Source organism: Sprattus sprattus (genome assembly GCF_963457725.1).
Source record: "Sprattus sprattus genome assembly, chromosome: 7".
In the NCBI taxonomy this organism is placed as follows: domain Eukaryota; kingdom Metazoa; phylum Chordata; class Actinopteri; order Clupeiformes; family Clupeidae; genus Sprattus; species Sprattus sprattus.
Genome location: NC_137926.1, coordinates 25,067,784 through 25,082,127, shown reverse-complemented (window position 1 = coordinate 25,082,127; position 14,344 = coordinate 25,067,784). Strand labels below are relative to the sequence as shown.

General features: G+C 41.7%; 2 protein-coding genes across 2 annotated transcripts; one reads left to right on the top strand and one right to left on the bottom strand.

The window, feature by feature from the left end:
• Positions 1 to 390: 390 nt before the first annotated feature.
• Positions 391 to 7,410, top strand: gabarapl2 (GABA(A) receptor-associated protein like 2). Its single transcript, XM_080842686.1, has 4 exons — positions 391 to 537; positions 2,160 to 2,215; positions 2,768 to 2,940; positions 6,818 to 7,410. The coding sequence occupies exons 1-4, from the start codon at positions 504 to 506 to the stop codon at positions 6,906 to 6,908; spliced, it is 354 nt and encodes a 117-aa protein (XP_080698812.1). The 5' UTR covers positions 391 to 503; the 3' UTR covers positions 6,909 to 7,410.
• An 847-nt stretch (positions 7,411 to 8,257) lies between these two features.
• On the bottom strand, positions 8,258 to 13,078 carry adat1 (adenosine deaminase tRNA specific 1; the record flags this gene model as incomplete). The annotated part of the gene is made up of 9 exons (XM_080842685.1): positions 12,922 to 13,078; positions 12,721 to 12,786; positions 12,363 to 12,417; positions 12,014 to 12,144; positions 11,087 to 11,690; positions 10,049 to 10,194; positions 9,373 to 9,472; positions 9,094 to 9,180; positions 8,258 to 8,390 (listed from the first exon to the last, which is right to left on the bottom strand). The coding sequence occupies exons 1-9, from the start codon at positions 13,058 to 13,060 to the stop codon at positions 8,258 to 8,260; spliced, it is 1,461 nt and encodes a 486-aa protein (XP_080698811.1). The 5' UTR covers positions 13,061 to 13,078.
• Between the last annotated feature and the right edge of the window lie 1,266 nt (positions 13,079 to 14,344).

Genomic DNA, 14,344 nt, shown 5'->3' with positions numbered 1-14,344 from the left:
CGGGTGCTCAGCGTCATTAAGGTCAGATTCCAAAAATATGTTGACATGAATATGCATACATGTTTGGCCACTGATTCTTAAATCAACAAGCCACTATCGTTTTACTTGTAAATGTAGATGTGTAATAGGCCTACTTTGCAAATAACTCACTAGTAAACATGAGCACTCGGGTGAAAAACCTTAATGATAATATTAAAACCCATAACTAATAACTACAGGCAAATTTAATATAAATAATAGCTGCAGAACATAAAGGTGTGTTCTTAATACTGAAATCAATAGTTAAACGAATTATGTGCATCCCCGAAATGTCAGGATTGACGTCATCTTTGGGCTGGACCGACTTGGATGCCTTGTGCTTGCAATCTTGGGAACTATATTGTTGACGTTTCAGTTTTATTTTCATTGTAGCCTGTGTAGCATCGCCAACAGTTCGTTTCTGTGCTTAGTGCACTACCTTGTTTGCAATTTCGACACGCTGACAGCGCAAGCAGTCTGCAAAAATGAAATGGATGTTCAAAGAGGACCATTCCTTGGGTAAAAAGAATTTTATGGAAATGGTTATGTCACAGGTTATGTACTACAGCACTGGCAAACTGCTGGCTAATGGTTCCTAGCTAGCTACTTACCCTAGTTACTCAGCTAACGTTAGCTGCTAAGTGCAGTTCATCCAGCTAGCAACTGCTGTTGTGTTTCCTGTCAAAACATTCATCCACATACGGTTTAGATTTAACAAAAGATTGAGGTCTGTTTTTGCAATTGCAGTTGATCTAACCACTCAGTTTAAGCCTTTAAAATAGAACTAGCCAGATTGAGGTTTGGTGTTTACATGTTGGCAAGCTTACTAGGATCACCAGCTATGTAGTGTTAGCGTCCGTTGCCCTTAGCTCGGGGAAGGTTAGCATTCACAAGCAAACCATAGCCTATATCGATTCGCCAGCGATATAGGTGACAATAAGCTAACGTGAAACAGCATCTGTCGTATTGCAGAAATAAGTATGTCGACGGGCACAATGTTTACAGTATCCCCTCCCTTTTAATTAAGCATGTCATTTTGTCATTGTTTCCCTTGCGTGTTATAGTCATAAAGTAAATAGTGGAGTCTCAACATGATAGTGTATGGTAAGCAAGCTAACGTTAGGGGTCTTCAACTACCTGAGGCACCGTCTAATGAATAACGTTAAATATATACAACGCCAAATAGTAAGTAAGTATACTTTATTGGTATCCTTAACCATCTTAGCCTGAAACCCTTATAAAGGTATATAGCAATTATTCTTTAAGATTGCTGTCCCTTCCCCATCTATAACTTCAGTTTGTATTATTACTTTAAAAAAAAAAAAATGCATGCTGCAGTGGGGAACATCATCATAGGCCCTTATTGATCTCATAATGTTGTTGTTAAGTGCCTAAGTGCCTGGCCTTTCTGAAATGACAGTTAGGCTAAGTGTATTCTACAACAAGCTAACTCAATTTGCCTACCCTAGGTTTGTAGCTCTTACAAAAGACAAAATCATATGTAATTGTGGAAGTCTGTGAGGACAAGGCATGGGAATATTACTCTCAATGTTTATGGGTTACTTGTTTGGAACTATTTTCCTATTGTATTACATTTAATTGGACAGAACATCATCTTCAAATGTGCCTTCCACTGTACTTGTCTCCTATAGACTATGTTTCTGAAAATAGCCTCCAGATGTAGGTTAATAAGGCTAGTGTTTTAGCATTTAACCTCAATAAGGATTTTGCTTAATGAGTAAAACATTCTTAGATGGAAGCTATATGTAAGCTAGGCAGTTTTCATTTTAAATGAATCTGTTGAAATCGTAAGAATATATTGTGTATCTGCATGCATTTGTTCCATTATGTGTGAATGCATACATGCATTATATGTGTGTGGTTCATTGTGTTTCTATGTTTACTGCAAAAACTTAAATAGCTGTGGCACAGTACATAATGTATTGTGGGGGGAAGTAAGACATGCGATTCAAGCCACTTCAAATCTGTGTGCATTTGATGGATGCACAGTGGCCACCTTTCGCAACCCTTACCTTTTCATTGTAATACGTGACCCATTGGAATTTTGCCACCGCACACATACCACAGGTGACTGAACTAAATTTGTGCAATCATGGTCGCCTCTCTCCTCCCTGACACAGAGCACCGATGTGTGGAGTCTGCCAAAATCCGCAACAAATACCCCGACAGAGTTCCGGTGAGTAGGTGGCTTGCTTCACGGCTGACAGATTCTGATTCTGTGGGGATGTCTTTGCATATCTGTCTCATTCCACTTGTGTGGAGCTCCGAATTCCTTTCCCGTGACAACCTGTGGGCCTCAACCTGCTGGAGCTGGTTGTACTCAGCTGTGTTAGTGCTAGTGCTTGGCCTACCTTAATACAACCTCATACCCTGGAGGGTTGGTGGGGGGAGGTGTAGGGTAAAGCCTTCCATATTCTTCACTGTAACCCCAATCCTCAGGTAAAGTCCCTTTATGCAGCACTGAGGACAAATAATTGGAAATGTTTATGTATGTCAGTGCTTTTGTGATCCCTAGAATGGGATAGAAACTGACCCAAAATTCACTTTTGTATTCATGAAACGTATAGTGTTTCTACAAAGCTCTCTCCCTTTTCTTTTCTCTAATGGTGTGTTCATTTAATCTCCGAGGCCAGAGGTCCTCTTTCATTCTCAATACAATACTCTCTTTATCTGGAAAGGTAGTTTATGTTGGTACATTTAACCGTATTGTGTTCTGTGTACTTCTCAGGTCATAGTAGAGAAGGTGTCTGGCTCACAGATCGTAGATATCGATAAGCGGAAGTACCTTGTACCCTCTGACATCACAGTGGCTCAGTTCATGTGGATCATCAGGAAGCGCATCCAGTTGCCTTCGGAGAAAGCCATCTTCCTGTTCGTTGACAAAACAGTCCCACAGTCCAGGTATGGCCCCTGAGTAAAGACCAGATCGGTATTAGTTCTGTGAGAACCAAATGGGACAAAAAGGAAGTTCAGTAAAGAAAAAAGAAAATCATATCAATCTCCCTGGATGTTCCTCTCCTTCATATACAGTGGGGAAAATAAGTATTTGAACCCCTGCCGACTTCGCAAGTTTGGCCACTTGCAAAGAAATGTGTGATCTAGAATTTTAATGGTAGGTGTATTTTAACAGTGAGAAACAGAATATCAACAAAAAAATCCAGAAAACTGCATTTTATAAGATTTATGACTTTATTTGCATTTGATGCAAAAAATAAGTATTTGAACCCCCAAAACTGACTGACAAAAATGACTTAGTACTTGGTGGAATAACCCTTATTGGCAAGCACAGACGTCAGACGTTTCTTGTAGTTGGTCACCAGGTTTACAAACATCTCAGGAAGGATTTTGGTCCACTCCTCTTTCCAGATCCTCTCCAAATATACACCTACCATTACAATTATAGATCACACATTTCTTTGCAAGTGGCCAAACTTGTGAAATCGCAAGGGGTTCAAATACCTATTTTCCCCACTGTATACTTGTGGGTGTATGTGTGTGTATGTATGTGTGTACATCTTAGATAGAGAGTACAATCCAAGGGGAAACTCCCGTGCACACTATTGGGCGATAAGGGCGTAAAAGAAGTTTAAAGGTGCAAAAGGCAGGTTTAGTGGTATTGCTTGTGAATCTGTGAAAAAGTACATGCCTGATAGGCCAAACATCTTTAAAATTCTGTAACAAGATTGTTACAAAATCATCAAGTACAAAATAACTAGGGATGCACCGATCCGCTTTTTTCACCTCCGATACCGATACCGATATCTGAGGTTTAGTATCGGCCGATACCGATCCGATACCGATATAAAAAAACCAGCGTGAAACTATGGTAACTGTGTGTATGTGTGTGACCACACGTGCAAGGGAGAAATGAGGAGTGCATGACATGAGATCTTGGTGCATTTTTTGCTCATTTGCTACTTAACATCATGTCTAGTCATCACTATCAATTCAAAACATAGGCTAAAAATAATCACAAATAATGTACGTTCTAACTAGCGCTCACTAGTGTTCATATTAGTTAGCAATCATATATCCACTAGCGTCAACTTTAACGTTACATTGTAGAGACTCAGCATGGTGACCTGTTAATGTATTTGCTGGTTCTAGGCTGCTAGACCCACGATTATCAAAGCAGTATTCTTTATCTCCCTTTAATGTGCATTCATCAATTTCCATTACATGACGATGCATGTGATCCTACATATGTGTGTGTCTGCAATGAGAATGGGGACTAATTAGCACTGCACTGAATTACTTTAACATGAGTTATTGCTACACGATAACAATTACACAACTAATATTACTCGATACATATAATTGTGGACATTACACAAGGCAACATAAATCTCATTCATAGCTCATCCAGTCGAAATCTTAACAGGATGAACCCATCTTTATTACAGCCAATCAACATCAGGACATAACGAAATCTCCGCTTAGCATGCTAATCGCTACTAATAGCAACGTGCACTCATAATACACTACCTATATACATAAACTTTTTCAGTGTTTTGTGTAACTTTTTCCTCAGTTTTTCTCTTTTTATTTATTTTATTTTTATTGTCACCGATACTCGATCTAATGTCTTCAATATCGGTACCGATACAAATATCGGATCGGTGCATCCCTAAAAATAACACACTTTTTTTCACATGAATTCAAACATGAATCACAAAGTATACCCAAGAAACTGATGATTTTGACAAAAAAAAGCTTTCGCCTAAACATGACTGCCTGTCACATTTTCACAATTCCTCAGTACATTTTAAATAGGTGGTATGTGGGAGTCATCTCTTGTGAAGAACATTTCTTGAGTTGTCTGATGTATTGCCGTCCCTCTGATGTATTGCCGATGTACTGCCGTCTCCGCTCCCTGATCCCTGTAACCCGAGAGCCGTGCCATAAGGTTGGGTGGTTGGATGGGTGAAAGAGAATTCTCTTGAGAAAATTACCATTTGCTCCACATGTACCTTTCAGCCGGGTACAATGCAGACCACACCTTACCATCACTCATCATACAGCTCCACAATAGACCCTCCTCTTTGGAAACAGTAGATCTCTATTTGGTGGTTTAATCCTTGCCTGTTTTGAATGAAAGGAGTGGCTTAATGTCCGATTGCTCACAAATGACTCCAGGCTCTGTACGGCTGAGGCTAAGGTCAGTTTCGCATCTGGATGCCCCTCACTGGTCATGGTAGTCTGTACTAGTTCAGACTTGCCCTGGCAGGCGCCCCCCTCCCCTCGTCCCCCGTTTCTGGCCGCACTGTCCTTTTCTGGAAGAATGGCTCTGTGTGGATGACTATGGGCTGTCATGAGTCACACTCCCCTCTGATTTCCAAGAAATTTGTCTCAGATGTAAGAAAGGAGTGGTTTTGATTCTCATTTGAGGAGAACAGAATATTCTTGGGCCACACCATTGCTTACCTAAAACAAATGTCTGGAATAGCCCTAGAGGAACCAGGGTCTTTTTTCAGGGTAAAACCTTAAGCCTTTATTTTAGATAGAAAATAAATGTGTACTGCAAGTGCATCTTGATGTTTTAGTGACAGTGGGCCACTCATGCCAACACTCATGTTACTATCAGACCAACAATAACAATCAACATAGAGAACCCATTGCTCTAAATTCCTGTTACGATTTATATTTTGTAATGGTCAAAATGAGATTATGTCTTGATGTGTTTATTTAATTTTATGGATAGCTAATGGTAGGGGACTGTTGGGTATTTTGACTGTGAAGAAGTGGATGAAGTGTTACTTGGAGTAGCGTGATTGATTGATTGATTGAAAGGGGTGTCTCGAAATACAGCCTGAGACCGGACTTCTGAGTTTGTTTTAAGGGTGTATATGCATTGTTGAAGGCCTATGTGTAGAGAACTGCTCTCTGAATATGAATATGCAATTATTCATTATTATGAGTAATATGTAAGCACAGTGAGAGCCACTGCACCAAGACAAATTCCTTGTTTGTGCAAACTAACTTGGCCAATAAAATCTGATTCTGATTCTGATTCTGATTCTAGCCTGGCTCCGCCCGCCTTTTGCCCGTAGCTCAGTTTTCATGAGGTTTATAGTCTGGAAACTGTTCATTAAAATAATCACTTCCACATGTCATGCTGAGGGGCTTATCAGTCAGTGACCAGGTCACACTTTTGTGGTTCCAACCTAGATGAGAAACAGATATTAAAAGCTGTAAGATAACTTATCTTCTCTTAATTTCTCTTTGCAAAGATGAATACAATTGTCTAAATTCTACAACTGTGTCTCTGCCTTATTATTAAAACTGCATTTTGTTGATACTAAAATATCCAACAGGAAGTATAGCTATCCGATAGTGGTCAATGTCATTTGGTTAATTAAAGGCTGGTCCAATGGTTTCAGAATGAACCCAGTCTTTGCCCATTAGGATGCAACGACTGGAAACAATCCCCACAATGGAGTGTGGTGAATTTGGGTGTGGTTATTGAGGCGTCCTCTTAATGCTGTAAACTCTTGCTCTGTGTAATAATCCCAAAAAGTGAAGAGAGAGACAAGAGAACATCTCAAGTGTCATTTTTTGTCATTGTTTTAGAGATAGAATGTTTAGCTCATGAAAGGTCACTCTGAAATCCCTCAAGGTGATTCAGCAAAACCACTGATATATAAATGGATGGAGAAAAGGTTTCCTGTCAGGGCCAAGCAAATGTGGATGTGTGTGTTGTTGGATATTATGTTGTTATTTATAAGCATCCCTCGCTGTTACCCATCAGTGACTGACCCTTTACTGTCTCTCCCTACAGCCTGACAATGGGACAACTCTACGAGAAAGAGAAGGATGAGGATGGCTTTTTGTACGTGGCCTACAGTGGAGAAAACACGTTTGGATCATAAATGTCTTCGCTTCGTCAACACCCTCACCTTTCCACACAAACCCACCGCCCCCACCATCCTTCATTATCTCTTCTGGACGAGCTTGATTGTACTGCTGAGAAGATGGTGGTAGAAGAAAATGCAAATCACCCTCCCTTTCCCACCACCACCACCACCACCACCACCCCTTGCCTGCATTAGCCATGTTATGGATTTGTCTGTATGTCATTAGTATCATGTGTATCATATTGTATCATCGGGGGAAAAAACTACTTGTTAAGAGTTATTTAGAGTAGTCTATTAAAATCTGGCAGAAGAAATAAAACATTCTCCGGAATGACATCATAGTATTATAGGAGATGCTTAATATCCTTTACAGCCATTGAATATATAAAGTTGTAAGTTTTAAATGTATTAATTTATCAATCGATTTTTTGTTGTTGTTATTCCTTTAAACTGTATATTTAAAAAAAATATTGTAAAGGGGAGGTAGCTGGATGACCTAACCAATAAAAAAAGACACAAAAAAAGAACACCTCGTATGTACTGTTTCTCTTTATTTCCTTTTGGAGGAAGATGCATTATTCCTTGCAGAGCAAAAAGAACTTGACAAACATAAAATGATGAGAAGAAAGAGAACAAAACGGTGTTGGAAAAACGACAGACAAACGGAGGGCACACAGAGCCGGTGCTCAAGACGAGTGCAAGAACAGACAGACAGACAGAGCAGACAGGTGGGTTGGGCTCGGACAGAACAGACCAGCGTTTGTTAGAGCTGGGCAAGAATGTCAGAGCATTCCACACGCTGGCATCCTCAGACTCACCACTCAAGACTGCTGTGCAAACACACTGGGTGAAGCTCTACAATAGAATGTACTATTATAACAATATGTTCTGTCTGTGTTTACGTTTCAACATATTTGAACCCATTAGATAAGACAGGGTTCACTGAGAAAGTCAATAGTGCTCTGGAATTAACTCCCTGTAAAAAATATCCTTTTGCTGTAAACTTAATCAGTAGGAGAGTCAGTTTGTTACCCTGGTGCATAGGGTTATGTGTACAGGGGGATGTCTGAGGTCACCCAGCTGTTCCACGGTGCTGTTGTTGGCTGTCTACTTTAGTCCACTCATCACACCCCAGCTGTGGGTCCGGCTCTGGCCCTCCGAGCAGCCTTGTCCTCCAAGCGAATCTGAAGTTGGCCTGACATGGCTCTTGATCGCTGTTTCTCATGCACATCTGTGTTTCGCCGTGTCCTTGATTCCCCTCCGGCAGAAGAAACAACGTTGTGCTCGGCTTCCAGCCCCAACAACATCCCCCCGACTGCGAGGGCCATCGTCCTCACTCAGCCTTTTGAGGGGGAATCTCCTCTTCAGTGGAACTGCAACAGCTCTCTAGGACTGCGCAGCCACAAGGGCAAGGCCTGCTCACGCAGCTGCAGCCAGGCCTGCTGGTATGCGCCAGCAGCCTGCTTGTAGTCCCAGTATGTCTGCAGCTCCCTCTCCCTTTTCAAAAGAGCAAGACACAAGTGAGAACAAGACTCAGGGACTTGGATGGGCTCCAAACTGTGAAGGTGCACTCTCCCCTCACAGATGATCAGTTCACCCTGAGGGCAGGTTTCAGGTGACAGGGGATCTATGGGGAAATTAGGGGGCTAAAAGAGTGCCTTTTCTTTCTCCTTCCCTAGCATCTCCATATCTCTCTGCCCCTCAACGGAGTCTGAAGGCTGCAGCCCATCTGCCAGAGCAGGACACTGACCGGCACGCTTTCATTTCCTGTGTCTGCGGGCTAGAGTGAAGGGCAAGCTCACTGTTACAATGGCAGAGCTGCTCTGTGTACATTTCTTTGTGCGAGCAGCAGTGAGCTACAGACTTATGACTCAATGATAATGAACCCTGCTATCCGAACCTCACTTATATTTTTCATAATAGCATTTCACAAGAGATGGATGGCAGACAGTATTCTGTTGTTCCTAAATAACATGAAGCACGGATCTGAGAATGTGGCTGCTATTGGCTGTTCAGCAGATCTAATCCCATAGCCTGTGAGGCACAGAGGTGGAGGGGGGATAGTATCATATTATTGAGTGTGTGTGTGGAGGGGAGATTTGTACAACAAAAGGACTCTGTTCTCCAAGCGGAGGATTTGGCTATTTAACACACACACACACACGCACACACACACACATGGGTTGATGCTGGCTCTCACCTGAGTGAGGCTGGGAGCTGGGCGTTTGGAGTTGCGGTCACAACAGTCTGGAAAGTGTGAAACAGCTCAACTTTTGAGATACGAGACCTGAAAATCAAAAAGACACAAAGAGAATTTTTTGCAAAAAAAACACCATTGCCTAGACTCCTTGAGATTTGTTAGGCAGATAGTCTACCAAAGTCTTTGAATATAATTCAAATCCAGGAAGTGCCTGTTCTGCCTAGTCAAAAGGCACTCACAAATAGGCACAAACACACACACACAGACATGACTCATTACCTTGCCTGTGGTGTGCCCACATCCTTCTTGGTCATCCCTTGCTTGTACCCATTTGCAGTGACATCTAGTGGCTGGTTGGAAACAGCACACCAGCTAATTGCTGAAATGAAAAACGAATGTCCATTGCAAAAGAGTTCCTCCTCATCCCCCTCCTCCTCCTCCTCATGTAACACAGGCTCCCTCGGTGCTCCCATATCCATGAAAAAAAGAGACACACCCAACAGAAACCCAGTAGTTTGGTAGTTTTGATTGATCAAATCCTCAAGTTTTGGATTGTGTATCGATAATGAATTACCAAACGAAAGCCCAATAATAAAATAGTGGGAAACACTATGATGACATACATGTCAATTTATACAGATTGCCTGTACATTTTTTGGATTTCCCCCCATTTAAGTTACACACGGTGATTAAAACTTGCTGATTTAAAAACAAACTTGGTTCAAAATGAATTGCATGTTATTCATTTTGAGAACAATTAAATAATGAACACACAAACACACAATATGGAACCTGGTTACGGTCCTGATCCTAAAGATTTTTCAGATTTTTCCAGAGGGTTATACATGTGGGCGTCTGAAAGGGTTGACATGGAAATGTGTGAGTGTGTGTGTGTGTGTGTGTGTGTGTGTGTGTGTGTGTCCGGTGTGTGTGTGTGTGTGTGTGTGTGTATCACCTGCTCCACAGGGTGAAACTCTGCCCTGGCTGCTCTGGTGCGAGTGCTGTGTCTGTGCCAGGCTGTGGCTGAACTCCAGGCGGGACTGCAGTAGCTCAGGGGGGTGCACTGAGAAGCCTGCTGGCAGACCGGTCACCTGAGAGCACCTAAGAAACAAGAACAACAGCTTTTCACCCCCAGTGTGCCAGACTCCACACCATTCACTCTCTCCATTTCAGGAGCAACACTTCACATCTGTCTTCACATCTTTTTCTACCAGCATCACTAGCATGGATGCTCAGGGTTTGGGATTGAGGCCTATGCTGTTCTCTCATAGGCTTGCCATTGGACATTTGTATATGTATATTGGTATATTTATTTAGCATTTATATAAATATAATATAAATATATATATAGTATCTGTGCAGCATTTAAGCAACCACTCTATTAAGAAACAATCAACTTCCAAGAATCTTGACTGTCCACAAATCACCACATTCAAAAGACCTCTATTTGATTTTGTACTTGGTAAGAGTTTAATAATGTGATATAAAAAACTGTGAAAAGTGACTCAGATCTTTATGTTTCAGAATGTTTCAGAAGAGGCTGTTTCATTCTGACCCCTTCAACACAGTCAAAATCTAACTGTTCAGTAATGAATAGCCAGCCTATTTAAATTCAGAAGGGGGTCTTGCCCGTGCTTAGAATACGCACTCAGGACTCCATGAACCATGACCAGGAACTTTTGGTACCAGAATACTGTCCAGAATACTTTTATTATTTCTTTGAACTATCTTAAATTGGTCAGAAGTGTTTTTTTTAAGTGTACCCATGACCCAAATGTAAGCCTCCATTGTAGAGGAAAAGACTCTGGTCTCCAGGCACTGGCAACAGCAGATACAGGTGAATGTTACTCTCTCACAGAAAGAAGTCTATGTGCGTAAAGAACACAAAGCCGTTCAACTTGGCAAATTCCAGGATGCATGTTGCATAATACGGATTTAGCATACAATTAAAAGATCAGAAAAAGTCAATATTTGTCTGGTTGGGATGGCTCACCGGTCGCACAATGCTCGCTGCATTGTGAGTTGGCTATATGGACACTTGCCAGTGATGACTGTGGTGAAATAGATGGCCCCAGGCAGGTAGTGGCTCAGAAGGGCTCCCTGAAAGCCCAGTATGGCCCAGCGGGCCATTTTGTCACTACAGGAGAGGGACAGGGTGGGCTCCCCACGGCCTGGCTTCACCCTCAGCACCCCTGTGCTATGGTAACAGATGCCAGGCTCCTTTGGGTCAGAGGTCTCTCCAGGAACACACTTGGCACCCGTGCGATGGATGTCTGGAGCCGGGTGCTCCCTAGCATCCTCCACTTGTCTTGCGTGAGACTCCGTGTCCAATGGCCTGGATGAGTCTTCCACTGGATGTACAATTTCCAGTTGTGGAGGAGACCCAGCCTTCATCTCCTTGACTGGGCCTCCAAGGTCGTGGCATCTCTCCCCCTCTGCCCTGAGGCGCTTGTTGACCTGGTCCTCCTGCCTCTCTGCTCTGCGTTTCAGGGCTGTTTCTGGTGCATCACTGCCTTCACCCTCACTGTCCTCCTTCCTCACAGGTGGACAAGGCTGTGATGGGCTATCCATCATGGGGATGATGGACGCATCTCCACCTGTCAGAATGGCAGGAGAAATGCTGTTCCTGAGTTTCACCTCTGAATGTGCAAAGAATAAAGGATTGTCCTACATGACTTCAATGGTTTAATACATAGGCCCATACAAAATCAGACTCTAAAACGCAGGCATTTATATTTAGTATTATTATAATTATAATAATTTAACAGGGCTTAAACACAAGACACCATCAAAAACATTTAGCATACTATTAGTCACTGATATATTTGGAGGGAATACATGGGGGCAGTACGTTAATGCTTCAAGAGGATATGTATGATTGTATAACTGGATGATCTGAGACAGACTTGGGGGTACTCACATGGAGTGTGACTTGTAAAGAACACAAAGGACACTTCAGGATGCACTTTCCATTTGCCCGTCTCCTCCGCGGGGCAGAACACTGAGCTGGTCTCTCCAGACACTGCAAGTCGCAGCTGTTCTATCAGGTACCTGCATGGGGTGGAGGTGGCTATTTACATCATCAATGTGTGTATGATACACACCTCATGTTCACACACCATTGACCTTTTCACAATGAAATCCAGGATACAGGATTGATTGTTTAAGCAATTGTGTTCTCAAACAGAGGCCTCAACAGGGTTAGCATACCAACTGTTGACTTCCCAAATGTTTGACTGATTTACGTGCATAGTCAAAAAAACACACACCTGACACACCCTCTCCTGGCGATGACCTCGGCATGGCTGTCATTCAGAATATCTCCTGTGACATATAAGGACTATGAGTTACTATGTCTTGCCCTTCTTGGTTTGCTTTTAATGAATTAGGCCTACTACACCGTCTCGCTTTTGGTCAAACAGGACAGCAGAACATCACCAAAATGATGCTCATTTCGGAATTCCGTCAGGCTGCTTTAGAGAGGACAAGGCTAATAACCAGAAAACTAGGCTATTAATGACGACTGAATCATTTTCGCCGTAACAGTTTGAGATGAAAGCGAATTGATAGGCCACAGGAATGAAGTTAATGTAAAACTAACCCTGGCTTCTGAAAAAAAAAACATACCCTTAGGACTCATTGCAGCACGTCCAATGCATTTCGTTCCAGTTCCCAAAGACACAACCTTCATCTCTGTTAGGGGTAATATCCATTGCAATGCATATTAGATGAGGACAAGTCATACTGTAGATGTATTTGCTTAAAACAATTTAAAATATGGGCACTAAATTGTGTTTATGTCTATCTCGGCAAAACAATGTTACACACCCTCTTCTTTGGGTTTCTGGTGCACTTCCACTACAGCTGCCAGAAGTGTCCACTCTCTACCTAACTCAGGCTTTCCTCTTTTGGGCAAGTTACGGAAATGATCGTAACAAAGTTTAGCAATTGTATCTGCTGACCACATACTTTTAAATCAATACACATTACAGTGAATTCACAAACTAATGCACATGCTAGCTGTGTGCTCACAAAACCGCCCATGCTTTGTGACGTTCCGTGCGTGGATAGGTCAAACTCCGAGTGTACTACTGGTTGGTCATCAAAACAAATCGGAACCCACTTCCTTGCTGTCTTCCCTTATATTGTCTGCAACTGCATTCAGAGGTGTTTCTGTACTTTCAATCCAACAATTATATTCTTTCTCTTCTTTCAGATAGAGAATTGTCAAATTAAACTACTCTTACCCACTTAAAACCTAAAACCACCAGTCCCATCACTCACCAGGAGAGGGAGCTGTCTCCTTCAGGTTTTTATTTCCCCTACTGTCCTTTTTCCTGTGCTTCGCGTTCGGTCTATGGTCTTCATCCACCACCTCGCCATGAAAAAACAAATGTAAACAGAACGTAGTTAATGAATGTGAAATACATTGAGCTTGAGTCCAGTCGATACAGTTTGATACAATGTCAGCATGATGCACCCTCAGTCATTGAGAAATCTATGTCCAGGTTATGGAGAATGAAGATGATCTAAACTAAAGAACAAAAAAGATAGAAAAACTAAGAAAAAAAGAAATAGCAAACATTTAGCAAAAACCGATACAGTAGGCCTACCGTGCAATGTTTTTATGCACTTTTGAAATGCTTTAATAATTATGCTTGGAAAAATAATTACATGAATAGTTTTTACTTAATCAAATAACAAAATACAATGTGCAGTAAACAAAAAAGAATTTAAAATAAAATCAATATTTAGTCCGACCTCCCTTTGTTTTCAAAACGGCATCAACTCGGCTATGGGTGCACTTGTATGTTTTTATGGTAGCTTACTTGGGCAGGTATGTTATTTCAAGCATTTCTGAGAACACAACACTTTCTTTATAAGCATATAAATGTCTCACTGTAAAACTTCACTATTGTTTGAAAATGGAAAATATGATATTTCCTACTGACACACGAATGCGCATAAAATAACTGTATTGGCCAAAAGTTTTGTGAAACAAACTTAAGTTTATAAAACAGCTCTGTTTGTTATTTTGTAAATGTCAAAAAAACTCAGGCTAGTGGTCCACGTAACCAATGCCTTGAGACTCCACCTCACCTGTGTTTTGGATAAACACTTGGAATAAACCTGTCAACCAACTCTGTATGTCACGGACCTATATAGCCAGAAAAGACAAAGACATAGACTGAGAATTTAGACTGAGACTTAAAACAACATCAGAGAAGGGATTCATGCTTTTTGGGTGGAT

What these genes read in the sequence shown, in the direction of transcription:
- gabarapl2 (XM_080842686.1), top strand. Translation starts at nt 504, where the DNA reads ATGAAATGGATGTTCAAAGAGGACCATTCCTTGG. An exon ending in AATACCCCGACAGAGTTCCG is followed by an intron (nt 2,216 to 2,767) that starts GTGAGTAGGTGG and finishes TGTACTTCTCAG; the next exon opens with GTCATAGTAGAGAAGGTGTC. An exon ending in AAAACAGTCCCACAGTCCAG is followed by an intron (nt 2,941 to 6,817) that starts GTATGGCCCCTG and finishes CTCTCCCTACAG; the next exon opens with CCTGACAATGGGACAACTCT.